This window comes from Muntiacus reevesi, chromosome 5, assembly GCF_963930625.1.
Source record: "Muntiacus reevesi chromosome 5, mMunRee1.1, whole genome shotgun sequence".
Lineage (NCBI taxonomy): Eukaryota > Metazoa > Chordata > Mammalia > Artiodactyla > Cervidae > Muntiacus > Muntiacus reevesi.
Genome location: NC_089253.1, coordinates 11567966 through 11595144, shown reverse-complemented (window position 1 = coordinate 11595144; position 27179 = coordinate 11567966). Strand labels below are relative to the sequence as shown.

Genomic DNA, 27179 nt, shown 5'->3' with positions numbered 1-27179 from the left:
GACTATACTATATAGTTATGCAACTGTTTTTATTTAAACATTTTATATTGTATATTAGACATCCTTCCAGGACACAGCACTGTCAACCTTTCCTCTAATAGCTGCAAAGATCTTCTTTATACATCAGTGATGATGGTGTAAACTGCTGAACCTATGATCCAGAAATCCCACTTCCAAGAATCTGTCATACAAAATTGAGGATGATAGGTATATATAGAATGCCACTGTAACAAGTCTATAAAAACAAAACACTGGAAAAAAATATATATGCTCATCAGTATTAAATAGACATGTAGGTATTAAAAATATAAGCAGATATGGTGACAAAGATATTCACAATATGTTATTAAATAAAAAAGCAGATTAAAATAGTATATATATATAAAGTAATTTAAAAATATATATTTTTATATCCTAGGTATTGAGAAAAAAATTTTGTCAGAGAATTTGCTGAATGTTATGTCTGGGAAATATATCTACATAAATTTTTATTTTCTCTTTATATTGCACCTTTTCTAAATACTTTTAAATGACATTAAAGTTATTTATCATATAAGCAGAGAGATAAAAAGCTTTAAATCTGCATGTGTAGTATGAGGCCAATTCTGTGAGACGTATATCTCTATGCCTATATGTAAGCTTGGAAAAGTCACTGAAATGTTAATATTGCTTTCTCTGAGTGATGGAATCACAGGGAATTTTGATTTCTTAATTATATTTTCCTATATTTTCAAATTATTTTCTTTTGCTCCAGGGGACTGCTAGAGGTTTGTACTGGGTCTTGTGCAATTCAGCCCCAAAGATCTAGATATTCTCAAACAACAGAAATAGAAAATATACATTTTCCTTCTCTTGGACTAATTTTTGTTTGATAAGGAGTAACTTTTATTTCTGTATGATGCATAAGTACTAACAAGTTATTTTAAGGGTGGCAATTCAGCATTATGAATAATTGGTTATGACTAACAGAGTGGCTTAATGGGTATCGCCATATTTGCTATTTGTCAAAATCTCAAATGTCTTGAGTTATGCAAATATATTCAATATTAAGAAGATTCCAGTTAAGGTTTAGCACATGATTATGTGCTAACTAGAATTCTTTTATAGAAATGGTAATAAGTAAAAAAAATATTTGTAGTGACTGTAGACTTTTTCCTAATACATCTACTCATTCATCTAACATATATTTACAGTCAGAAAACATATAGGGAGGTTACGAACATGGTGGAAAGAAAAGGAGCCTTCAGACTACAAAACCTGGGTCTGAATTCTGTCCTGCCACTTACCAGTGTGACTCTGGTGAAGTTACTTAAATTGAATCTTGGCTTCCTTATCTAGAAAATGGTTTACCTTAAGGCCTACCGTATAGGATTGCTATGAGATGAGATGAGATGCAATATCCAAAGCCTTAAATAATCACTGCCATATGGTAGGAGCTCACTAAATAACTATACTTATGTTCTATTTTTATGCACGAATTTGAATGATGTGGAAGATGAAAATCTGATCCAACATAGATTCTTCCCTTAAGCATCACTTTGTCTTAGAGAGAGGATATGTGTATTTGTGTGTATGTGTGCGTGTGAGTGTGTGTGTATGTGTGTTTTATCAAATAAGGGTAAAATTGGCTATATGTAACAGGAAGAAAAGATAGACTGTCTTGGGAATTCAAATGAAGAGGAAATGCTCTCAACTGCATTGAAGAGGTATCATTGGAGCTGGGATGAGAAAAATGGATAGGAACTGAACATGCAAGAATGAAAATGGAGATGGGATGAAAACCTATGCTTGGTCAACATATGAATCCACTTACAGCACACTTTCTGTTTTAATAGACAAATTTCCTCTAATTTCAGGGACATCAAGTAGATTGTGTACATTTGAGGAATTTTATGAATATTTAATGAATATTTATGAATATTAAAAAGCAGAGACATTACTTTGTCAACAAAGGTCTGTCTAGTCAAGGCTATGGTTTTTCCAGTGGTCACATATGGATGTGAGAGTTAGACTATAAAGAAAGCTGAGCACTGAAGAATTGACACTTTTGAACTGTGGTGTTGGAGAAGATTCTTGAGAGTCCCTTGGACTGCAAGGAGATCCAACCAGTCCATCCTAAAGGAAATCAGTCCTGAATATTCATTGGAAGGATGAATGTTGAAGCTTAAACTCCAATACTTTGGCCACCTGATGTGAAGACCTGACTCATTTGAAAAGACCCTGATGCTGGGAAAGATTGAGAGCAGGAGGAGAAGGTGACGACAGAGGATGAGATGGTTGGATGGCATCACTGACTCGATGGACATGGGTTTGGGTGAACTCCGGGAGTTGGTGATGGACAGGGAGGCCTGGCGTGCTGCAGTTCACGGGGTCGCAAAGAGTCGGACATGACTGTGCAATTGAACTGAACAGATGAATGTTTAATATTCTAGGTAGTAGCATATTTTAGTGAAACATAAACCAAGTCTGAGTCACAGCTCTCCTATCAGCTGTGCAAATTCAGTCAAGTTACCTAATCTTTCTGATTTTCAGTCCTGCACAGTTGTGCTAGCTGGTACATGACAGGACCACCATGAAAATAAATAGGAAAAAAAGTATCCAAATGACTTATCAGAATGCTTGACATGGGCAGAACTCAGCCAGTATTAATTGTTCTCCCCAGAGTCACCCGAGTATTCTCCTCATTATTTTCCAAACCTCCTCTCCCTCCCTGCCAAATGCATTTTTGGGAGATAATCAATTGGATGGATCTCTTGTTCATGCTCTGAGAAATTTTAAATAAGTGATCTATCTTTGAATGCTGTTGGCCAAGATATTTCCAGCAGGCTGAGTAAGAGCACAAATCACCTAGAGGGATGAGACAATTGGCATAAAGTCCATGCACAAAGAGGACTCCTGGTCTATCCGCAGGATATAGACAACACTGCTTTTCTGGAAAATCCCAACTAGACCAGTATATCCAATGGAAGCAGAAGCTGCTTTTAAATGAACTACTGAAATGAAGATACAACAATAATGAAGCCAGATGGAGGAGATTTTTCTTTTTCAGATTATCAGTAGAGTGGAAACTTCTATCTCTAACCCATCCAGAAGAGATTCCACAGAAGGAATGATACATTTTCATCACAGCCAAGGTGGATATCATGCAGCAAAACTGCGTAAGTTTCATAACAAAAGAACAGACATAGTGAAAAGTTATAGTCAAAACATCAAAAGCCAGTGGACTTCACAGGTTTTGAATTCAGTTCAGGATAACTCAATGTCAGCAGGGTGGAATGCAGAATACAGAACTTAAAGTCATACCATAATATTCTTCTTAGTCTTCATATGAAATATTCTGTAAAATCTATATGACTTGCCTGAGCTTTGGGAGTTGGGATTTTTGGGGTGAGGGGTAGGGAAGGAAAATGGTTGAATATAAGTTTATTATAATAACAGAGAATCCCCAGATTTCTCAGTCACTGTGGGGTCACATACATCATCACCTTTAATCTTCACAGCAACAAACTTTCGCGGTGGATCTTACCCATAGTTTCTGGATACGGAAACTGAGGCTCAGAAAGAATGAGGTGTAGAACTGTGATTTGAATGTACCAGTTGACTCTAATGTTCACTATGCAATATTTCACCGAAGAATACTTAGTGGGAAAATGTAAAGCAAAGTAAGATTTGCCAACTGTGTACGAGGCAGTTGTGTGCATTGCTGAACCGTAAGGTATTTAGGTGGAAGCCTAATAAAGGGTGTGGGAACTGAATTAGAATTCTCAATTCACCTCCCCACTACCTCTGTTACCTGGCCATTGACATCTGTGATAAGTCCACGGGATGATCAACAGCTACTCCTGACTTCAATATGCATGTAGGATATCGTGTGGTCTGAGGTAAGAAGGTAGCCATTTATTTAGGGACCTAGAGGGACCTAAGATGTTTTATAACATTTAACATTTATAACATAAAACATTTGTTTCATAGAATAAAGGGTATAGTGGCTATCGGGTAGAGTATTTCTGAATTCAACTAATATAACCTGTTTGTTTCTGAAGCAATATACATAATAAAGCAGGGGGTAAGGTAATTTATTGAAACATTAATTTGTGTTTGGAACTTACAGTGTTTCCTCTTCCTCAAGTTTCAAGCAGCTATTCTGTTAGTGCAATGAGCTTATATTCAACTATGTTCCCCTGCTCCACTGGAGATTTGTAATATAAGAGGGAAAGCTGAATTTTCCCAGAGAAAAGCCCTTCCAAGGTTTTGTTCTTCAAAAGCTTGGGCTCCTAAAAGATTGATGTTCAGGAAGAACTTTAAGTAGATAGGGACCTACTATCAGATGTAATTTGATGAGAAAATAAAATCATGTGTCATGTAAAAAAAATGTGTATTTACAGAGTAAAATGCATATCTGCTATAGATGTTTGTAAATAAAAATTCTAATTTTAAAAATTCCAATTTTAATTGTAAGATCTAAGCACCACTGACCAAATTCTGTGGTTGGTAAATCTTGCTCAGCAGCAATGTTCTTTCTGGGGCGCTTATTACTATATTGTCACCAGCATTGTCAGTGGCTTAGAGTCACTCAATTTTCTTTCTTTTTTTTTTTTTAAAGCTACTTCATTGCTAAAAAATTCTAATCAACAAAAGAAGAAAAGGAAAGATTTGAATGCAGATTTCCAAAGAATAGCAAGGGGATATAAGAAAGCCTTCCTCAGTGATCAGTGCAAATAGAAGAAAACAATAGAATGGGAAAGACTAGAGATCTCTTCAAGACAATTAGAGATACCAAGGGAACATTTCAGGCAAAGATGGGCTCAATAAAGGACAGAAATGGTATGGACCTAACAAAAGCAGAAGATATTAAGAAGAGGTGGCAAGAATACACAGGAGAACTATAGAGAAAAATCTTCATGACCCAGATAATCATGATGGTGTGATCACTCACCTAGAATGAGTGTGAAGACATTCTGGAATGCGAAGTCAAGTGGGCCTTAGGAAGCATCACTACAAACAAAGCTAGTGAAGGTGATGGAATTCCAGTTGAGCTCTTTCAAACCCTAAAAGATGATGCTGCAAAAGTGCTGCACTCAATATGCCAGCAAATTTGGAAAACTCGGCAGTGGCCACAGGACTGGAAAAGGTCAGTTTTCATTCCAATCCCAAAGAATGCTCAAACTACCACACAATTGCACTCATCTCACACGCTAGCAAAGTATTGCTCAAAATTCTCCAAGCCAGGCTTCAACAACTGTGAACTTCCAGATGTTCAAGTTGGTTTTAGAAAAGGCAGAGGAACCAGAGATCAAATTGCCAACATCCGTTGGATCATCAAAAAAGCAAGAGTTCATGAAAAACATCTATTTCTGCTTTATTGACTATGTCAAAGCCTTTAACTGTGTGGATCACAATAAGCTGTGGAAAATTCATAAAGAGGTGGAAATACCAGACCACCTGACTTGCCTCTTGAGAAACGTGTATGCAGGTCAGGAAGCAACAGTTAGAACTGGACATAGAACAACAGACTAGTTCCAAATAGGAAAAGGAGTACGTCAAGGCTGTATATTGTCACCCTGCTTATTTAACTTATATGCAGAGTACATCATGAGAAACACTGGGCTGGATGAAGCACAAGTTGAAATCAAGATTGCCGGGAGAAATATCAATAACCTCAGATAGGCAGATGACACCACTCTTATGGCAGAAAGCAAAGAAGAACTAAAGAACCTCTTGATGAAAGTGAAAAAGTTGGCTTAAAGCTCAACATTCAGAAAACTAAGATCATGGCATCTGGTCCCATCACTTCATGGCAAATACATGTGGAAACAGTGACAAACTTAATTTTTGGGGGCTCCAAAATCACTGCAGATGGTGACTACAGCCATGAAATTAAAAGACGCTTACTCCTTGGAAGAAAAGTTATAACCAACCTAGACAGGATATTAAAAGGCAGAGACATTACTTTGCCAACAAAGGTCCATCTAATCAATGCTATGGTTTTTCCAGCAGTCATGTATGGGTGTGAGAATTGGACTATAAAGAAAGTTGAGCACCGAAGAATTGATGCTTGTGAACTGTGGTGTTGGAGAAGACTCTTGAGAGTCTCTTGGACTGCAAGGAGATCCAACCAGTATTTGAAAAGACCCTGATGCTGGGAAAGATTGAAGGCGGGAGGAGAAGGGGATGACAGAGGATGAGCTGGTTGTATGGCATCACCAACATGATGGACATGAGTTTGAGTAGACTCAGGGGGTTGGTGATGGACAGGGAAGCCTGGCATGCTGCAGTCCATGGGGTCGCAAAGAGTTGGACATGACTGAGTCACTGAACTGAACTGAACTGAACTAAATCCTTTTTGCTGGGAGAGGGTTTGAAATATTTTGAGAATTACCAAAATGTAGAGTCACCCAATGTTTTTAAAAAATCTTGCCGTATGAGGGAAACACCTGATCATGTTTTCTTATAATGTGGTGCATTTTGCTTTTACTTTGAACACACAGTTTTCTGAAGTCAAAGACACAATGAATTTAAGCCAGTGGTCCCCGAACTTGCCTGCATCAGAGTTACTTGATGGCTTTTGTTCTATTTTTAAATACTAACTAATACTATCCCTGGACACACAGATTTGGTAGATCTGGAGTAGGACTTGGAACTCAGTGTTCACACAGGTTTCACTTGTGACTGACTGTGTGTGAGAGTTTGGAACTAGGTTTAGACAGTAGACCTGTTCTTTCTGAGAGAGTTATGAAGTAGCCACATTTTGAATTGCATCGTCTCTTTCAGCAAGTGTTGCTTGTAACTTTTTTGACTTGGTAATATTCAGCTGATCAATGTTTGTATCTGTAGACTATAAATATTAAGTTCTTTTTCTCCAGTGGAAGGTAAGAAGTACTACTCTTCTTTTATTAGTGGGATATATAAAACTTAATTTTTTGTGGTGCTAGAGAAGACTCTTAAGAGTCCCCTGGATAGCAAGGAGATCAAACCAGTCATTCCTAAAGGAAATCAACTCTGAATATTCACTAGAAGGACTAATACTAAAGCTGAAGCTCCAATACTTTGGCCACCTGACACAAAGAGCTGCTTCATTGGAAAAGACCCTGATGCTGGGAAAGATTGAGGGCAGGAGGAGAAGGGGGTGACAGAGGATGAGATGCTTAGATAGAATCCCTAACTCAGTGGATATCAGTTTGAGCAGACTCAGGGAGATAGTGAAGGACAGGGAAGCCTGATGTGCTGCAGTCCGTGGAGTTACAAAGAATTGGACATGACTTAGCCACTGAACACCGCCACCACCAAGGAGCAGAGTGTAACCAAGTATTTCTGTCTAAGCTACAGAATACAGTGGTTCTCAGGAAGATACTTTGCTTGAGCTGGGGAGACCACCTTCTCACTACAAGCTCCCCCTCACCTGCAAATCCTCCATAGCTCCCTCCAGTTGTCATGATTTTAAACTCAGGATAACCTTATCAGAGCTACACTCAGCATTACATGGATTTGGATACATGCTTCATGTGGAACTCCATCCAACCGTACATGGTCCAATCTAATGTTATACAGTAAAGCCACAGAATAAACGCTACCCTTGGGAAGTAGGAGGCTTTGCTGTAGGTATTGCTGTGTATATAGCTGACTTTTGTGCTCAAATCATGAAGCTATGCTCAAGTAATCACTGCACTTATTTAAAACGTTTTAGGATACCTGAATAGTAAACCTGAGTATTTGGAAAGGTATATGCTTGTGTTTACTTAAAATTAAAATCAGGGACTTTCCTGGCAGCCTAGTGGTTAAGACTCTGCGCTTTCACTGCAGTGGGCATGGGTTCAATCCCTGGTTAGGGAACTAAGAACTAAGGTCTTAAAAGCCATGTGGAGTGGTAAAAAAAAAATTTTTTTTTTTAAATCAGCTTTAAGTCTATAAAGCTTTAAGTCTTTAACACAGACTTTTCTTTTTATATAAGATTAATGATTAGATTTGGTTTTGAATAAAGTCTTAATTAGGATCTCTATATATTTTAAAAGAAATTGAAATATAAAGGAAACATCACTAAATCAACATAAGGTCTCAAAATCCACCCTTTTAAAGTAAGTATAAATATAGTGTAAATCTAAATTTTATTAGGTTAGCTGGAAGCATACTTCCCTCTTGTTCACTTCCTAATCTCATTCCACCATCTCCAACCAGCACTGCTATCAATAACTGCAACTGATCCTATAATCACCACAGTGCCCTGGACTAGAAGTCAAACCTAATAATAATGATAATAATAATAATAGTTAACCTGAATGCAGCTTATTTTGTACCAAGCTCTGTTTCAAGTGTTTCATATAGACCATTTCACTGAATATAATAATAACCCATGGTATAGGCATGGGTGGGCAAACAGGCATAGAGAGGCGACATAACTCATCCAAGGTCAAAGAGCTAGTCCTTGGTGAGCCTAGAATTCTATGGGTCCAAAATCTGAGCTCTTAGCCAAATGTCACCCTGCTTCTGGGCTCTGGGTTTGGGATTTGTCACTTACTCTTTATTGCTACAGGGGAAATTATGGCATCTCTATTATTTCAGATGCTCAAACTGCTAAATAAATACAGGAACATCTCTCTGCTCCTATGGTGTCACAGGAGCTAAAGGGGAAATAGTGAAGTAGCTGGGCAGCACCGGCCGGCTATCAGAGTTTGCCAGTCCTGTTATAAATTCAGAGCAAGCCCTCACGTAATTGGCTGTGAAATCTCGAGCTATCACATTTATTTCAGCTGTTTCATTCTGCCTTCATCCCCTGTCTGAACATGGTAAATAAGACTTTAGGAAAAGATTAGTGGGGGGAAAAAAAAACAAACATTAAACAAAATATCGAGCTCTAAATGGCTTGTGGACAGCATTTCTATTTAGGACACAGTTTACATAATAAAGGACTCACATCACTCTACTTCAAGGTCAATCTAATTTTAAAAGAGATCTAGGATGAGCACTGATATTTAAATGTTTACACTCAGAGGCACATACACTCACGTGGACAGCTAAGCTATTTCAGTGAGGACTTCAAACACTCATTAAGGCAACCACATGGGGTCTGGTGTTAGACTGGCAATGACAAGCATTAAAGACTGACCCCAGGCTGCTACTGCACCATCCAGAAGGCTTGCCTTTCTTCTGAGAAAAACTGACTGCCTCCCCTGAACAGACCGCAAGTGTTGCTGGGAGGAAGCAGTGAATAAAACTTTAGTTTCACTTTTCTGGACAGAAAAACCAAAGAGAGACTAATTCGAAGCACAGAGGAAATTCTAGAAATATTAATGCTATTAACGCTACCCATGCAGTACAGCAAAAAGAGCCAGACCTGGGTGTTAGTTTGAATCCTCTCCCTTTATATACCAACCGCATGTCTTTTCCTAGCGGGGTCAAGTATATGCACTCTGGAACCAGACTGAACTGTGTTCAGATCTCAGCTTTGCGACTTACTATAGGTATCAACAGAAAATAACTTAATGGAAAAGTATCACTTATTAGTAACGATTATCCCCCTCCCATCCAGGCTGGCACATAATACTGAGCAGAGTTCCACGTGCAATAGGTCTTTGATGATTATCCATCTTAAATGTAGCAGTGTGTACATGACCTTCCAGGAGGTGGGTTTGGGGGAGAATGGATACGTGTGTATATGTGTATGGCTGAGACCATTCGCTGTTCACCACAACACTGTTAATCGGCTATACCCCAATACAAAATAAAAAGCTAAAAAGAATCATGATTATGTTTCTGTAGTGTGAATTTTTCTTCACATTTTTGTTATTTTATAACTTTTCTACAAATACATAGTGCTTTTACAGTTAGGGAAAATAAGAAAACTTATTGGAAAAAAAAAGAAGAGGGGTAGAAAGCAATAAAAAGAGTAAGAAATAGATTAAAGATTGAAAAGGATGTCTGGAGAACATGTTTGCAGGCAGTATTTTTAAAATGTGTTTTACTCAGATGTAGCTTGATTACCTATCTAGATTAAAGAAATTACCCAGAAGCAAAAAATGAATGATGCAACCTAAAAATTACGAAATTGATGTCTATATTATAAAAGAGTATAAGTCTCTGAAATGCAATAATTATATGCTACAGTTTTCTAACATGTTCTTAAGGCAAACATTACTATTAATATGGTAACCTCCCTCACAGCACCAAACGGCAATGGTTTCTAACCTTTTTGGCACCAGGGACCAGATCCATGGAAGACAATTTTTCCACAAACCAGAGTGGGGTACGGTTTGGGTTCAACAGCATTGCATTTATTGTGCACTTTATCTCTATTATTGTTATATCAACGCCACCTCAGATAATCAGGCATTAGATGCTAGAGGTGGGGACCCTTGGAGCAGAGGGTAGGAGTCACTCAGGGATTGCAGTGCTGTTCTGAAAAATGTTCAAAGTATACACCACATGTAAACAACTGAGAATCAACTCTCTTTTGCCTATTAGTTTATTGACACACGGATGTGAAAACAAATCCCTAGAGGAAGAGGCTATGTCTACTTGTCTTTAATCATAATATACACCCTGTTTCAATGCCACAGGAAAAGGGCCAGAGATGAGCTGCACATTTGTTGGTGGTAGTATTAACTTGCAATTTAAGGGGCCTGGAGTCAGTTAATAGCTGATTGCTTGTACTACGGTCCCTACGACATTCTCTATTGTTTATCATTAATCCTTTTTTTTTTTTTTAAATCTCAACCAGCCCTGGAGGCCAAGGCTAAATTCATTCCATTAAAATGTGATACAGCACTGATTAAACAACTATCTGTTTGAATTTTACATCTATAATAACAATAGCCATAGATGTGCAATAACCATCTTCCATAACATTATAAGGTCTAATGCGTATTTATGTCTGGCTAATTTATTAAGTACATACTTAACCATCTTCCATAACATTATAAGGCCTAATGCTGTGTATTTATGTCTGGCTAATTTATTAAGCACATACAAAATGATAAACATCTCTAAAAGACTGTCTTAAAATTTCCATTACTGTTTCATTTTTCCTTTCCTTAAATTCATTGCCCTGACAGCAAACAGCAGCTTAACATGTTTTCCCATACATATTTGGATATTTTCCATTAGTTAAGATTCATCAGCTTCCCCATTAGCAAACCCACTCTCTCTCTTTCTAACAGGATACCCTATCAATCGTGTCTTACGGTTTATGTAAGTAAATCTAAATGATTATGTGGAGCCGCCACCAACAATGAGAAAATCCCCCTGGAGGCGTCCACTGACTGAGTTATCCTCCATTTGTCTTACCTGTTTCGCCCCATTCACTCCGTCTCATTGCTACCCTTTGCTTCAAGAGAGACATTACAGAGCCAGGCTCCACACTGCAGAAAGCGGGCATGTGGCACAGGCCAAAACACAACTCAGAGACTCCGCTGATGAACCTCTGGCTTGGTTAAGTTCACTAATGCACTTTACAAAGGCTGTGAGGAGTCTGATGACACGTTTTGCAGAATTTCTTTGAGTGAAAAGCTACAGGGTGTTGGCTGTTGAGGCCTACTATGAAAAAAATAGGACAAAAGTCGATTAATTATCCAGAGAATAATTGTATTTGGCTACAGAGGCCAGACTGAAAGACTGTTGTTGGTTGTTTAGTCACTCAGTTGTTCTCAATTCTGTGCGACCCCATGGACTGCAGCACACCAGGCTCCCTTGTCTTTCACTATCTCCCCGACTTTGCTCAAGCTCATGTCCATTGAGTTGGTCATGCCATCCAACCATCTCATCTCTGTCGCTAGCATTTATCATATTTGGTTCCACTGAATCCTACTTTATATTTCCAATAAAGATGGGAATATATACTCATTATATTAATAATGTGTATTATTAATAAAATACTAGTAGTTTTAATAAAAATGAAAGTGTTAGTCACTCAGTCATGTCTGACTCTTGGCAACCCCATTGACTGTAACTTGCCAGACTCCTCTGTCCATGGGGTTTTCCAGCCAAGAATACTGGAGTGGGTAGGCATTCCTTTCTCCAGGGGATCTTCCCAACCCAGGGATAGCAACCCTGGGTCTCCTGAACTGCAGGCAGATTCTTTACCATCTGAAACACTGAGGAAGCCCATTAATAAAAATAAAGATCCTTAATAAACCATTAAGACTGAGGACTTCCTGTAATACAACATTCTAAGGAGATCATGTGCTCTGGGAGACAAATTAGTTGGAAAAATGTAAAAGTAGATTTTGTTTGAGCATCTGGATAGATAGCATTGTTGGCTACATTTCCATTCAAAAACTCTATTTGTGGAGCACTTCATCTTAAATTCTTGTTTTAAATAATATTAATAAGAGCTAATGTTGAGTTAAAACAATGTAAGAGTTTTGACCTAAGTTTTATTTGGGGCAAAATGAGGACTGCAGGCTGGGAGACAGTACCTCAGAGAGCTCTGAAAAACTGCTCCAAAGAGGCCAGAGGGTGAAGACCAATACATATGTGATGTGGGATGTGGATGAAGGGGAAGTTCATGTGATCAAGCACATATTTTTGCAGAAGATTTTGCTGGTCCTGAGGAGCAGATGTCACAATGAAATAATTTACTGCTTTTCTGGATATGAGAAGATGCAAGAACTGGGCTCATAAAATCAGTTCCTGAAAATATCTAACTATCTGAAGACCAGTTCTGCCAGTTTTTCAGAGCACATGGGGCCTCTTTCCTGATCTCCACCCTGGACTCCCTTCAGCGGGTGTTGAGGGTCAGCAGCTGCAGCAACACATGATTTAACCCTTGTAGAGGCAGACGGCAAGTGCCCACGGCGAGTGCCAATTTGTTGTTGACACTAACATTTACGAAGTGCTTCCTTTTTTCTAAGAACTTCACGTGTATTAACTCCGTTTCTTGTTACAACAAGCCTATGAGGTGGGAAGTGTTAGTCTGTCCCTTTTATGCATGAGAAAACTGAGGCAGAGGTCAGTTACGTAACTTGTCCAAGGTCATACATCTAGGAGGAGGTCAAGATAGGATGCTAAGGAGGGTGGCTCCAGGGTGTACCTACCTCAACACTCTGCCACCCAGGTCCTGACTCTAACCAGGCATGGCTGTCTGCCTAGGGAACACCCAGTTCTTCTCCTATACTTGGATAAAGGCATGTAAGAAAAGATTTCCTTCCTGTGTTGAAAGAACTGATTCATTCAGAAATGGCTTCAAATCATTAAATATAAGTTAAAAAGAAGAGAGGCTAGAACAGGACCAGACTTCAGGCTAATGGAAAGTGCTGTCTGATCCCTTGAGGACCTGTCTCTAAAGGAGACCATAAACCTTGAGATATGATTAAGAGGCTGCTTCTATGATACAGATTTAATAACTGACATGCTTGTGCAAATAGGCTCAGTGCTTCTTAAACTTGGGTGCTCATCCACATCTTGGGGTTTGTAGTCTTTACCAGGGACTTATTATACCCAGAAGACCTTTCTGGTGTGTCAATTTTACTTTAAAACTTTGGAAAAAAATACTTAAATTTGTAATCAAAATATTTTCACACTAAAGCAACAAGGATATCTCTCATGTTTTTATGACAACCTCTAAGATTTGTGTATTTCATGCTTGCACAGAAAGCTTCATGTTCTACCCCAAATCCCAAGGAGAACAAATTCCTTTCTCAAGGCCTAAGGGCATGCAGGGACAAATATTTGAGAAACAGTGATTTAGCCTCTAACCAGTTCTGATTGATAAACACGAAGGGGAAAAACAAAACCAACAACAGAGGCAAACACTTAACGCCATTCCCAAAAGCTATCTCCACTGCAGGTAACAAGTGTAGAAATGGCCAGGAGTAAATTAGCCAGACTTAAGCAGGACTGCCCCCTCCCTTGGATCACGGTTGTTAAATCCAGCTCTAAATTCTGCCTCAGATTCCTCCTCCCCTCTCCTCCTCCATCGTCACCCATCTTCCCAGCCCTAGCTGTCATAATTGCTCCCTTGTTTCTTCAATGGTCCTTCTCCTTCTCCACATAACTAGTCAGAGGTGTCTTTTTATTTTTTTATATAAAACATAAATCAGGTAATTTCCTTCTCCTGGTTACTTCTCCCTAGTCGACGCTCAATGCACTTAAAATTCCACCTACACTTCTTTATTCCATACAAAATCCTACATCATCAGGCTCCTAACTCCTCCAACCTAATCTGTTGCCATGTTCCCATTAGCTCATCTCCTTCCAGGCAAGCTTGGCTTGCTTCTGCTCCTGGAATACACAAAACTTATTCCTGCCTCTGGAACTTTGGCTTTGCTATTTCCTCTTCCTGAGATTCTCTTTCTCTGATCTTTATATCATGCTTCCCCCCCACCCCTTTTTTTTTCTTTTTCATTCAGGTCTCAGCGCATATGTGGTTTCCTCACAGGGACATTCCATGGTTATCTTCCTTAATATTGTTATCTTCTCCAAACGCTATCTAGGCACATACATTTTATTTTCTTTTTAGCACTTATTTGGGCTTCCCTAGTGGCTCAGATGGTAAAGAATCTGCCTGTAATGCAGAGACCTGGGTTCAATTCCTGGGTCAGGAAGATCCCCTGGAGAAGGAAATGGCAACTCACTCCAGTGTTCTTGCCTGGAAAATCCCATAGACAGGAAGCCTGGTGGGCCACAGTACTTAATTATTTATATATCTCCTATTCAATACACATGGCAGAAGCTTGAATATTCACTGAATGAGTAAATGAATGAATGAATGGGAGAAAGAGAAGTAGAATACATTTCCGATACTATGTTCAATAAACTACTGTTTAATAATTTGAGGAGAATGGATGAAGGCAGACTATAGATTGATGGGTTCATATTTATTGAGTAATAAAAGAGTCAAACTGTGAATATCAGAGCACAATTTGGAGTCATCTTTGAAAGTTTCTGGAGATAAGAAATCTTTCCTATGACTTTATTTAGCCTTAGTTTTTTTTTTTTTTTTTTTAACTATTTTGTATTGGGGTATAGTAACTTTTGCTTTAAAAAAAATTCTTTATTTTTTAATTGAAGAATAATTGCTTTACAGAGTTTTTTTGTTTTCTGTCAAATCTCAACATGAATCAGCCACAGGTATACATATATCCCCTCCCTTTTGAACCTCCCTCCCATCTCCCTCCCCATCCCACCCCTCTATGATGATACAGAGCCCCTGTTTGAGTTTTCTGAGCCACACAGCAAATTCCCGGTGGCTCTCTATTTTACATATGGTAATGTAAGTTTCCATGTTACTCTTTCCATACATCTCATCCTCTCCTCCCCTCTCCTCATGTCCATAAGTCTGTTCTCTATGTCTGTTTCTCCATTGCTACCCTGTAAATAAATTCTTCCATACCATTTTCCTAGATTCCATATATATGTGTTAGAATATAATATTTATGTTTCTCTTTCTGACTTACTTCACTCTGTATAATAGGCTCTAGGTTCATCCACCTCACTAGAACTGACTCAAATGCATTCCTTTTTATGGCTGAGTAATATTCCATTGTGTATATGTACCGCAACATCTTTCTCCATTCATCTGTCGATAGACATCTAGGTTGCTTCCATTGTTCTAGCTATTGTAAATACTGCTGCAATGAACAATGGGATACATGTGTCTTTCAATATTGGTTTCCTCAGGGTACATACCTAGGAGTGGGATTGCTGGGTCATATGGGCTTCCCTAATAACTCAGTTGGTAAAGAATCCACCTGCAATGCAGGAGACCCCAGTTTGATTCCAGGGTTGGGAAGATCCCCTGGAGAAGGGAAAGGCTACCCAATCCAGTATTCTGGCCTGGAGAACTCCATGGACTGTAAAGTCCATGGGGTCGCAAAGAGTCGGATATGACTGAGTGACTTCACTTTTACTTTCATGGTGGTTTTATTTCTAGTGTTTTAAGGAATCTCCATGCCATCTTCCATAGTGGCTGTATCAATTTACATTCCCACCAACAGTGCAAGAGTGTTCCCTTTTCTCCATACACTCTCCAGCATTTATTGTTTCTATACTTTTTGATGATGGCCATTCTGACTGGTGCGAGGTGATATCTCATTGTAGTTTTGATTTGCATTTCTCTAATAATGAGTGATGTTGAGCATCTTTTCATGTGTTTGCTAGCCATCTGTATGTCTTCTTGGAGAAATGTCTGTTTAGGTCTTTTTCCCACGTTTTGACTGCATTGTTTGTTTTTCTGGTATTGAGTTGTATAAGCTACTTGTGTATTTTGTAACTTTTGCTTTTTGACCAACCAAATTATGTGGGTAAACATTACAGAGCCAGTTGGAAAGACATCAGGGTACAGTAAGTTCAGGGCCAGGTGAGCTGGGTTTCTAAAAGTGGGAAATACATCACTCTCAGCTAATTTAAGGTCCTGCTTTCATAATGGTATTTATCACATTCATAACTTGGGAGATTAAATCCCCTTATTTTGAAAGGGCAGTTTTACTTTGCATCCCCAAGTCTTTTGGTTTTATTTTAGTATCAATGATTTGTTTGGATATCCTGAGATTACTTGGCCAGGTGGTGATGGTGTGTGATTGTTGTCTCTTCTGGGTGACAGAGAAGACTTGGCTCAATAGAGAGGGAATCTATAGTTGTAGGTAATGCACAAAGTTGGCACTGCTCATAGGTAATCACTGATTGATTATATTTTTTTGTAATTGTTACCTTCTTACTCTGTCATAAAAAAATGAACATCAGAAAGAGCACTGAACTGGGTGTTCAAAGATAAGGGTTCTAAATTTGATTCTATAACCTACAAGTTGTGGGACTTATGGATAGCCAACAAATTTTGCTAGACTTTGTGTTTATTGCCCACCAAATGGAGAAAGATTAGACTCTATATTCATTTACGGTCCTTCCAACTCTGATAGTCTATAATTTTATGAGCCAAGAAACCATCTCAGCATCATTGTAATAGCTTTTTTCCCCAAAAATCGAAGACTAGAGTATTTACATAACAATAATTTTGATTTATAAGGGACTCAGCAGGGTTTCTAATAAGAGAATTTTATTCAAGGCCTTTTTGTTTAGGCTTCTTTTCTCTACATCATTGGAAAAACAAAATTTCCCAGCTTACTCAGGTACACATATCTTGAAACAGTAAAAGAGGTTTAAAAAAAATCCAGGTAAGTCATTGTAGTATACGTCTAATCAAAATTGTTTTTATAAGCCTTATTATACTTCTCCAACAAAAGTGAATATAAATTAGCAAGATTGAAAATACTCACAACAGATAGAGTAAGATATTACGAACATCTGGAACAAAAGACTGCCAATTTGATATAATTATATAGGTAGTTGGAAGGTTCCCATTTCACAGAACTCTTTTCTTATCAGCCCAAGTCACACCATTAAAGATTAATTCTCTTGATTTACTATTTTAGGAAAATAAAAAGTAGGCCACAAATGTAAGCCATTATAGTGCCTTAGGAGTGTAATAATGTTAACAAATTTACAGATGAGAAAATCAAGACTCAGGACATTAAAAGACTTGTTCAGGGTTATCTAGGTGGTAAGTGGTAGGACCATTCTCCTCATAGAAGCATAATCCTCTTTACTCAACATTTTTTCATAGAAAGAAACTGTATGAGATAGTGGGTGGGGGCATGGGAATGAATACTTTGAACACAGACACGAACTCAAAGTTTGATTCTGCTATTTGTTTGCTGTATGGCATGAAAAAATTACTTAAACTCATTTTTTGTTACCTGCAAAAATCAAGAATAGGATGTCATATACATAATATAGGGGTGATTGGGCTTCCCTGGTGGCTCAGAGGTTAAAGCGTCTGCCGGTGTCTGCCCGCAATGCAGGAGACCTGGGTTCGATCCCTGGGTCGGGAAGATCCCCTGGAGACTGAAATGGCAACCCACTCCAGTATTCTTGCCTGCAGAATCCCATGGACGGAGGAGCCTGGTGGGCTACAGTCCACGGGGTCGCAGAGAGCCGGACACGACTGAGCGACTTCACTTCACTTCACTTCATAGGGGTGATAAAGTATATTAAAGCACTTAATGGCGCACAGTAGTAATCTTTTTGTTTTTACTGTTCTATATATTTCTAATCTTGCGACTAGGTTGCCAATGAAATGATATAACCATAAAGATAATTTAAAGGTAGGTAGTTTTCCTTCAGAGTCTTGTATTCAAACTCTAACAGATATATTCATTTTATTCTAGTTTACATTCTTCCTTGAGTACGTGTGCACTATCCCTACCATGAATGCCCTTCCTCATCTTTTGCTTCTCTAACAAAGAGAGTCTACACATTTTCTCAAACTCAAACACAAGCTATCTCGTCTTTAAAACTTCATTTGATGTCACAGGCTGTTCCTGTGCGGTATTCACGGACAACTCAAAAAACTCATTTATAAATATTAACTAGGTGCCAGCTCAGGTGCTGGAGAACTCTGCTAGGGCCACACAAGGGCACTTCATTGAACTGATCTAATTTTGTTTGTTTCTGTTAGTAGTTCCCACACTTTGGGATTTTATAGAACTTTTACATTTAAAAAATGAGGACTGACACCAAGTCGCCAACGTTTCCTTTTCTAGGTAAGGATAAGTAACTGCCACTGATTACCACAAAGGAAGGGAATTTTGACAAAAATCTCAGGATGATAAAAAATGAATACAGGCTTTATGGAAAACTTCACAGAGAGGGGTCTGCATGATCAGGGAATAGGTACTGGGGGATCCACTGGTCTCGTATATATTTTCGTCCCAATCTGATAGTTCTTAGAGATGTTGTTTCTTATTTCTTTTTGCATCCCTACCACAGTGCTCACTGTCTAGTGGGAAGTCATCAGTGAATATTCATGAATAAGGTAGTGAATATGCCTCTGAGAAAATATTTACCTGTGAGAACACACAGCCGTGGTGAGGACGTGGGGAGGGGTGTGGGGGGGTGTGTGTGTGTGTGAAGTGACACAATTTATTTCACAAGTTTGCAGGCACCAGCCATTCCGAAGACTTTATGTAAGCTATGTGATCGTCCTGCCAGAGAACAAAGGAGGAGGCAGGCAGGAAGTAACATACTAGGTAGGGTATATCACTGTAGAAAAAAATGAAATCTCTTTCTCTCATACCATCTAAAATGTTCCATGTGGATTGATAGATTATTATGAGTGTGTGTGTGTGTGTGTGTGTGTGTGTGCATGTGTAAGTCACTCAGTCGTATCCAAGTCTTTGTGACCCAATAAATTGCAGCCTGTCAGGCTCCTCTGTCCATGGGATTCTCCAGGCAAGGATACTGGAGTGGGTTGCCCTTCCCTTCTCCAGGGGATCTTCCTGACCCAGGAACTGAAGCCTGGTTTCCTGCATTGCAGGTGGATTCTTGACCGCATCTCAGGTCTCTTTCGAGCCACATATTTCTATGATGAAAACAGTTTTACACAATTTGCTTTTCATTTTTAAAATAAGGAGAAAGGTAACATGTTTCCTCCTAGCCAGAACTTTAAAGCTGGCAAGGCACCCAGTTTTCCTACTTAAAAGCTGTATGACCCCAAGCAAGTTCCCTAACCTCTTTGAGCTTCAATTTCTGCATCTCTAAAATGGGGATAACATTTTTGGAGAGGATTAAAAGGATAGTTTAAGTAAATGAGCAAGCAAAGGGCCTGGATTATGAATGGGGTTTAATAAATTTTAATTCACTATGGGGTCTAGTAAGATAAATGGCATTTTCAAATTAAAATCCTATCAAATATTAACGATAGGATGAGAGCAAATAGATTATTGCTCTGGTGAATAAAGGTGCCTGTATTTACACAATCTTTAAAGAACCATGAGGATTATCTTTGCAGCAGCCCTCATTTTAATTAAGAGCATAGAGATTAGGCGTTTCAGCATAGGAAGAGGTTTATATTTGATTTAAACCACAGATGTACATTTGCAGCATCTAAACATTCCATTCCTTGGCTAAAGATGTAACAAGCTACTTCAGCAAACCTGAAATTGCAAAATAAATGGAAAATGCTTAATCATTGAAAAGGAATGAAAAGCCCAAAGCACACAGAGGCGCCAGAGAGGAAAGTTAAGCAGCAGGAAGTCCCCCTAGTTTTTTTAAAGGCTGACAAATGACTTCAGTAGACAGGCAGGAAATAAAATTAAAGGATCCAGCTCTATCGCTTTTACACACACACACTTTAAGGGGAAAAAAGTGTATATTTCTATAGGCAAACTCATTTTGGGTAAAAGTATTTCTCAAAGGAAAAAAATCAAGTTGCAGAACCATGTGTAAAATACACACTTATTTTGTTAAAAACAATGTCAGACTCCACCTACACCTGAGTAAGCTTTGCACATGTTTGACATCAGGCAAGGGACGAAAGGTTCAACGCCACACTGGGAAGCTCAGCCGGTTGGACGGAGCTTTTTGTTTCTTGAACATCTCTGCATTACCTCACCAAATGCAATGAGCATACATTACTTTGGAACAAAAACACTTAAAGGTAAAAAAGAAAAAAGGTACATTTCCTATTATTCATACATGCATTCATTTATTCATTTGTTCATCATCCAAAATTTCTTGAATCCTGACTGGACCATGAAGTGAACTGGTCTTCTCTAAAGCATCAGATCTAACTTTTTCAGAGGCATGCCAGCTAAATTTAGTTTTATTTTGTGGGGTAAGCCGTTGGTTCTGTTGCTCTGCCCTAAAATCCTGCCTTGTTCCCCTTTGAGATGAATGAGATTCATTCAAACCATTTGGAGTTAATTTCACTCCTTTCCTTTCTACCTGCAGTTACTGCACTCAAGGGAGGATTGACTGACTCCCCAAGTTCATTGAATTGTGTGTGGCCAATGGTGGCAACAACATGGAATTTAGCGAAAAAGCAAACAAACAAACAAATAAACAGCCTCTCAGTTCTGACTCTTCTACTAACCAGATACGTAACACTGGTATGCTACTTCCTTCTTTTTGAACCTCAGCACCACTTTCTCTCTTTGAGTAATAATACCTATCTTACAGTATAGCTGTAAACCTCAAATGATGTTAGATATCAAAAAGTCCTAATAAATTGCAAAGTGATGGATGTGTGCACATTACAATTTCTCCACGAAGAATCTGTGGTTTTGCTTCCAACAGAGGACAGTGACATATGCTTGTAAGTCTTGGCAGGTTTCCACTTCAGGTGAGACTATAATAAGCGTGAATAGAGCTGAGAAGCAACAGCTGCCATGTTAGGAAAATGTAATTCTTGCCTGGTAAAGATCGCAAACCCAATTATCCAACAAACATATCTGACCTGGTATAATCGTCTTCAACAAGCATGTGCTTTGGAATTGGTGAGTACCTTCCTGGAGAGATGGGCGGCAGGGAGGTTTTATATTCTAAAGTGCCATTGTTGCCAGAGAGAAGATGGTTTTCCATCGGTGGAGAATAAGCTAAGGAGTGAAAAAAAAAATAAAAAAGAAATCTGTTATGTGGGTGATTCAATGTGTCATGCTACAGTCCTGTTAAAAATAGAAAGGCTGTGCTACATGCTAAGAATTCTGTGATCGTTCAAGAGATGGGAGTTGCTGTTTGTTTGCTCTTAATACGTACAAGCACATGGTGACCTTTAGGATTGGAAAGATGCAATAACAGTTTTATCTGTAAGCCCAGTTCGTATAATTAGGTGAAGAGAAAAACAGGAGGAGAGATCCCGCATTCACATTTTTCAGAACAATGATTAATTTTCTATTGAAATAAAAATGTTAGCTTTCTAATTACAGGGCTCACATTCTTTTCACATAGCTAATATCAAACCATCAAAAGCAGAAGGCTCTTGGAGCAAGTTACTGTATAAGACTTTAATCCCTAAATACATTATTCTCCCATCCCAGAAAAGCTAAGAACTCTGGCCTTTCTTTTCTGTTCTTCCACCCTAATTCATCCCCCTTTTGGGTGACTAAAAAGCTCCTAACTGGGTCTCCTGCCCCTACTCTCTTCCCAGATCCATTTTATATATTGAGAAATGCTGGTCTGATCATGACATTCTCTTGCTTATACACTCTCCATAGATACTATTGTACTGAATATAAACTCTCCCTTTTATCAATCTTAGAAGGCTGACTCATTTTGATATCTCCCTCTTACATATCTCCTATGGTCCCCAAATAAAGCCTGTTCTTCCTAATATCTGTATTTTTGCTCCACTTTACCAGCTACCTAAAACTTCTGTCTCCTCTCCCATCTCTGATACTGAAATCTTATCCATTTTTTCAAGATACAATTCAAATGCTACCTTCTGCATAAAGATTTTTCTGATCATCCAAAGACAGCTGATATGCTTTTCCTCTGAGTGCCCAAAGGACATTTCTTTTTACCTCTCTCATGGCATGTACATCCCCTCTAAGTTTGTCAAATACTGCTGTTACTTATATACCTGAATTAAGCTTCCTTTCAATGAGGGCCAGGACTGTATCTCCTTTGGGTCCCACATATTACCTTATACGGTATTTTGCATATATTCAAATTACTCTATATATTTCTTGAATTGAATAGCAAATTTTGTTTTCTCCTTTTTTCTTCAGACAGAAAGAAGAAATGCCCTATATGCTCATCAAGAAGAAGCTCACAGAGCCTCAAGACTGATTTTTCATTATTTGGCTTGAAAAACTCTGAAAGTTAAAACTCTTTAATATCCTAAGGTAAGGCTGATCTCGCCTTATTGCGTGCTTGACAAAAAAGACATATTCCGAGGCAAGTCATTTTACAATCATTAAGAAAACCAATAGCCAGTGTAATGGGCAGGTAACAAAATCATTCAACATTTAAATTTCCCTCAAGAGAAACATCCATATCTGAAAGAGGTTAAATGATTTGCTTAAGAGCATAGTGCTAATTAATGACAGGACCTGAAGACATTCTGAGTTCTCAATCTCACAAGTGATTGCTCAAGATTTCAGAACGCGCACTTTTACTGATGCTGCCAAAACTGTCCCTTTAACTCACATCAGAAAAATGAACTGCTTCTAAATCTAGTCCCCGGAGAATCTTCTTGCTGGCCTATTAAGAAGAGGGGAAGCCATGGGGCTTATGTAGAAACGGACATTGTGAGGTCCGGGCACTGCATCCCATTGTTAGTTGTTGCTCAAGAAGCCCCCACCTTCAGCCCATCTCCACTGTCTTAGTGACTGAAGATTTTATCTGGCTTCCTTGCCAATATACCAAATTCTAATAAGGTTAGAACTATAAGGATGGTGATGAAGGAGCATGGTTTCACCATTTGAGGGCAAGATCCTCTTCCCTAGGAAGAACAGTGCTATCCCTAGTTTATTTGGCCAGTCTCCTCCTTTTCCACTCTGTTACTATATAGATTTGAACTAGGAAGAGAGACTATTATGGCATGAGCGCTATTGTGCTTTAGGGGCTTGAGAAATAGCCTTTAAAAATGTGTTGGCCCTGGGCAGCAGTGGAGACACAGACATAGAGAACAGACTTATGGACCGGGAGATGGGGGGAAGGAAGGAGAGGGTGAGGTGGATGGAGAGAGTAACATGCACATTTATATTAACATATGCAAAACAGAGAGCCAATGGGAATTTGCTATATGACTTAGGGAATGCAAACTGGGGCTCTAACAACCTAGACAGGTGGCATGGGGTGGCAGGTGGGAGGGAGGCGACATAGCTACACCTATGGCTGATTCAGGTTGATGTTTGGCAGAAACCAACACAATTCTGTTAAGCAAGTATCGTCCAATTAAAAAATAAGTAAATTTAAAATTTTTAAAAATAAATAACCTATGAAAACTAATGAAAACTTACTGTATAACATAGGAAACTCTACTCAGTGCTCTGTGGTGACCTAAACGGGAAGGGAATCTGAAAAAAGAGTGGATATATGTGTACATACAGCTGATTTGCTTTGCTGTGCAGAGAAACTAATGCAACACTGTAAAGCTGCAATTAAGCTCCAATAAATGTTCACGCCAATAAAAATTTTTTAAAAATTTTGCCCCTTGGAATACTACTCAGCCATGAAAAAGAATGAAATAATGCCATTTGCAACAAGGATGCACCTAGAGATTATCATACTAAGTGAAGTTAAATCAGAAAAAGAAAGACAAATACCACATGATATCATTTATATGTGGAACAGAAAATAGGAGCCTATGGATGAAATAAAAATAGACTCACAGACATAGAGAATAGACTTGCGGTTGCCAAGGGGAGGTGGGGGTTAGGGAAGGATAGGTTGGGAGTCTGGGATTAGCAGATGCAAACTATTAAATATAGAATGGACAAGCAACAAGTTTCCACTGTATAGCACAGGGGATTATATTCAATATTTTGTGATAAACCATAGTGGAAAAGAATATGAAAATGAATGTATATACATATATATATGAATAACTGAATCATTTTGCTGCACAGCTGAAATTAAGACAACATTGTATGTAAACTATACTTCAGTTAAAAAAAAAATGTGTTGCTCCTATGTTGTTGTAATCACACTGTCCATAACATACATTATGAAGCCTTTCTGCAATGGTGAACCTGTCAACTCATCAGGTAAGGTCCCCAAGGCAAGTGAAGTACAAGATCCCTCTGCAGGATTTCCACAGGCTAAACAAGAGTGAAGGTGTAAGCAGAAGATCTTGCCAAGTTTTACAGACTTCCAATTTTGAAAACCTGGCCTGCTGTTCAAAGATGGCTCTAAGCCTGGTACTTACAGTGCGTAATGTCAGGTGGACCATAAGGATCAGTCATATAAATGGTGGTGGGTTTGCCAACTTTTAGATAAACTACATCTGATGTGTTCTTCAATATTGCTACCGCCTCCTCATGTGTTACTTCTTCTAAACTGTAGTTGTTTACCTGAAAGTGGGAAAAGTTCATTGTTAGAGCCAAATCTATGCAGGTGATTAGCCAGAACTATCCAGCAAGAAGATATACAAAATTATGAGCTTAAGCAAAGAATAAATCATAATTGATACAGTCCAGGATCTATATTATACTTTGACAGAACAGATGGATTAATGGCATTAGCCAAAGCAGATAAGGTACAGTTGTTGATGCTAAAAAACAAGGCTGTTTCTGCCTTTTCCTATGAGGAAGCAATATATTATATGAGAAATCAGAATACTCTTGTGAAAAATGGAACAAAGAGGTCAAATGTCTTTCTTATGCTATAGTGACTGTGATTACAAAAGCAATACACATTCATGGAAGAAAACGAAAACAACAGATGAAAATAAAATTATCCATAATCTCCCTATATGGATATATATCTTTGAATGATTGTGACCATATTACACATTTTGTTTTGGAATGTGCTTTTCAACTTCAAGCGACCATTTGCCTCTATCATGAATGTATTTCAGCAAGATGAGTTTTGTTTCCTAAAAATCACTGTGCCTTAACATAATGATTTAACTAATCTCTAAAGCACATTTAGTTTATTTCAAATGGTGTTGCAATAAACTGTTTTCTATATTTGTGCACCACTCTGATGACGTCTTCAGGATAAACCATACAAATAAACACTGGACCAAACTAAATGAGTATGATAAAGCCTCTGGTCCACGCTCAGCTGCTCAGTCATGTCTGACTCTTTGCGACCCCATGGACTGTAGCCCACGAGACTCCTTTGTCCATGGAGGTTCTCCAGGCAAGAATACTGGAGTGGGTTGCCTGCCATGCCCTCCTCCAGGGTATCTTTCCAACTCAGGGATCGAACCCAGGTCTCTTGCATTACAGGCAGATACTTTATTGTCTGAGCTACCAGGGAATCCCAAGGCCTCTGGTACCTATTTCCAAAGTACCCTGTGGAAACACGAGCCAGTTTCCTCTTATCCTGCAGATATATCAGAGCCCCGTCTTCCCACGGCTTCACCAGGCTTGGCTTTCCTCACTTTAAAAATTGTTCCCATCAAAATGTCATTTAACATGAGTCTGTTTTCTAAGGAAAGAGCGCTAATGTTGGAGCATAGAGCTTTTCAAACGAACAAGTTCAAGAGTACCTTGTTGCCATCAGCTTTAAAGCCACTTCTCTCTATTGGAGAGAAAAGCCTGTGATTCCAGAGCAATTATTCCTTCATGGCAGTGGCTTACAGTGGGTCTCTGAGGCACCTTCTCTTAGATGGTTTTCAAATATTGAGGCAATATTTTAAATACCTACGTTATCCTTACTTGACTCCTATGTTTTTTTATACGTAGCAATTCTTTAGTTGGTTTCTGCTGAAATGATGTGGAATTCAAATCAATGTAATATAAATGTAAATAAATAAAATAGCTTGGGTTCCTACATATTCTCTGTAGTATCTAATCAACCCTTCAGTCATTTAACATCTTGTGGCATTGCTTTTTATTTTTGCTTCATGTTGTTGCATAAATTCCATGTGCCACTTAATCCTTGGTGGTGTAGCCAGGGCAGGGACCCTGGAACAGGATGGAACTGAACCTGACTGCTGACCCTGAGCTCTCCATTAAATTGTAAATGTCTCCACTGTTCTCTTCTAGAGAAGTAACATTCTCTTAACTCTTCTTGTACTTCCAGTGTCTAGCACTTGTTCATTCATCGATCAAATGTTTGTTACATAACTATTACATGTCAGTCACTGTTCTACCTGTTAGAGAGATAGTGATAAAACAATAAGAATGATACTCATAATTACAGCAGACACTTACAAAGCCTTATTTCATGTCAGGTATTGTTCAAAATTGTTTTATATATATTAACACAATCAAATCTCTCAATAGCCTATGAACTAGCCATTATAGTTATTTTCATCTTACAGATGAGAAAAGCATGTCTCCAAGAGGTTAAAAAAACTTGCCCAAAGTCATTGACCTAATCGTAGTAGAGGCAGAAATCAAAGCCAGATGGTTTAGTTCCAGAGACTCTTAACCACTCGGCCCTATTGCTTCTTTCAGGTGGACACAGTCCCGCCCCCACAAGACTCACATTCTATTAGAACATAGCTATTTATGAAATGAATGGGTAGAAAACTAGACCCACGCAGAGTGGGAATGTTGCAGGACTATGGGCAAGGTAAACACAGTTGATGATGGCAGCCTTTAGACAGAGAAATAGCAAAAATGAGAGCAATAACAATAAGAGCTAACATTTATTTCACAGCTATATGTCATATATTTTGGAAGTACTATGTATATATTTTGACATAAGTTACATAATTTATCCAGGTTATAGCTCCATGGGGCTTCCCTGGTGGCTCAGATGGTAAAGAATCTGTCTGCAATGCAGGAGACCTGGGT

The 27179-nt window shown here is 38.6% G+C and overlaps 1 protein-coding gene across 5 annotated transcripts in view; it reads right to left on the bottom strand.

Moving 5' to 3' along the window:
- Positions 1–27179, bottom strand: part of DLG2 (discs large MAGUK scaffold protein 2) — a 2219272-nt gene that overhangs the window by 569921 nt on the left and 1622172 nt on the right. For all 5 annotated transcript variants that reach the window (XM_065936970.1, XM_065936964.1, XM_065936965.1 and 2 more), the window contains 2 exons: positions 24635–24779; positions 21221–21359 (listed from right to left, as the gene is read on the bottom strand). In XM_065936970.1, coding sequence (XP_065793042.1) covers positions 21221–21359; positions 24635–24779 — 284 coding nt within the window. The remainder of the gene's footprint in view (positions 1–21220; positions 21360–24634; positions 24780–27179) is intronic.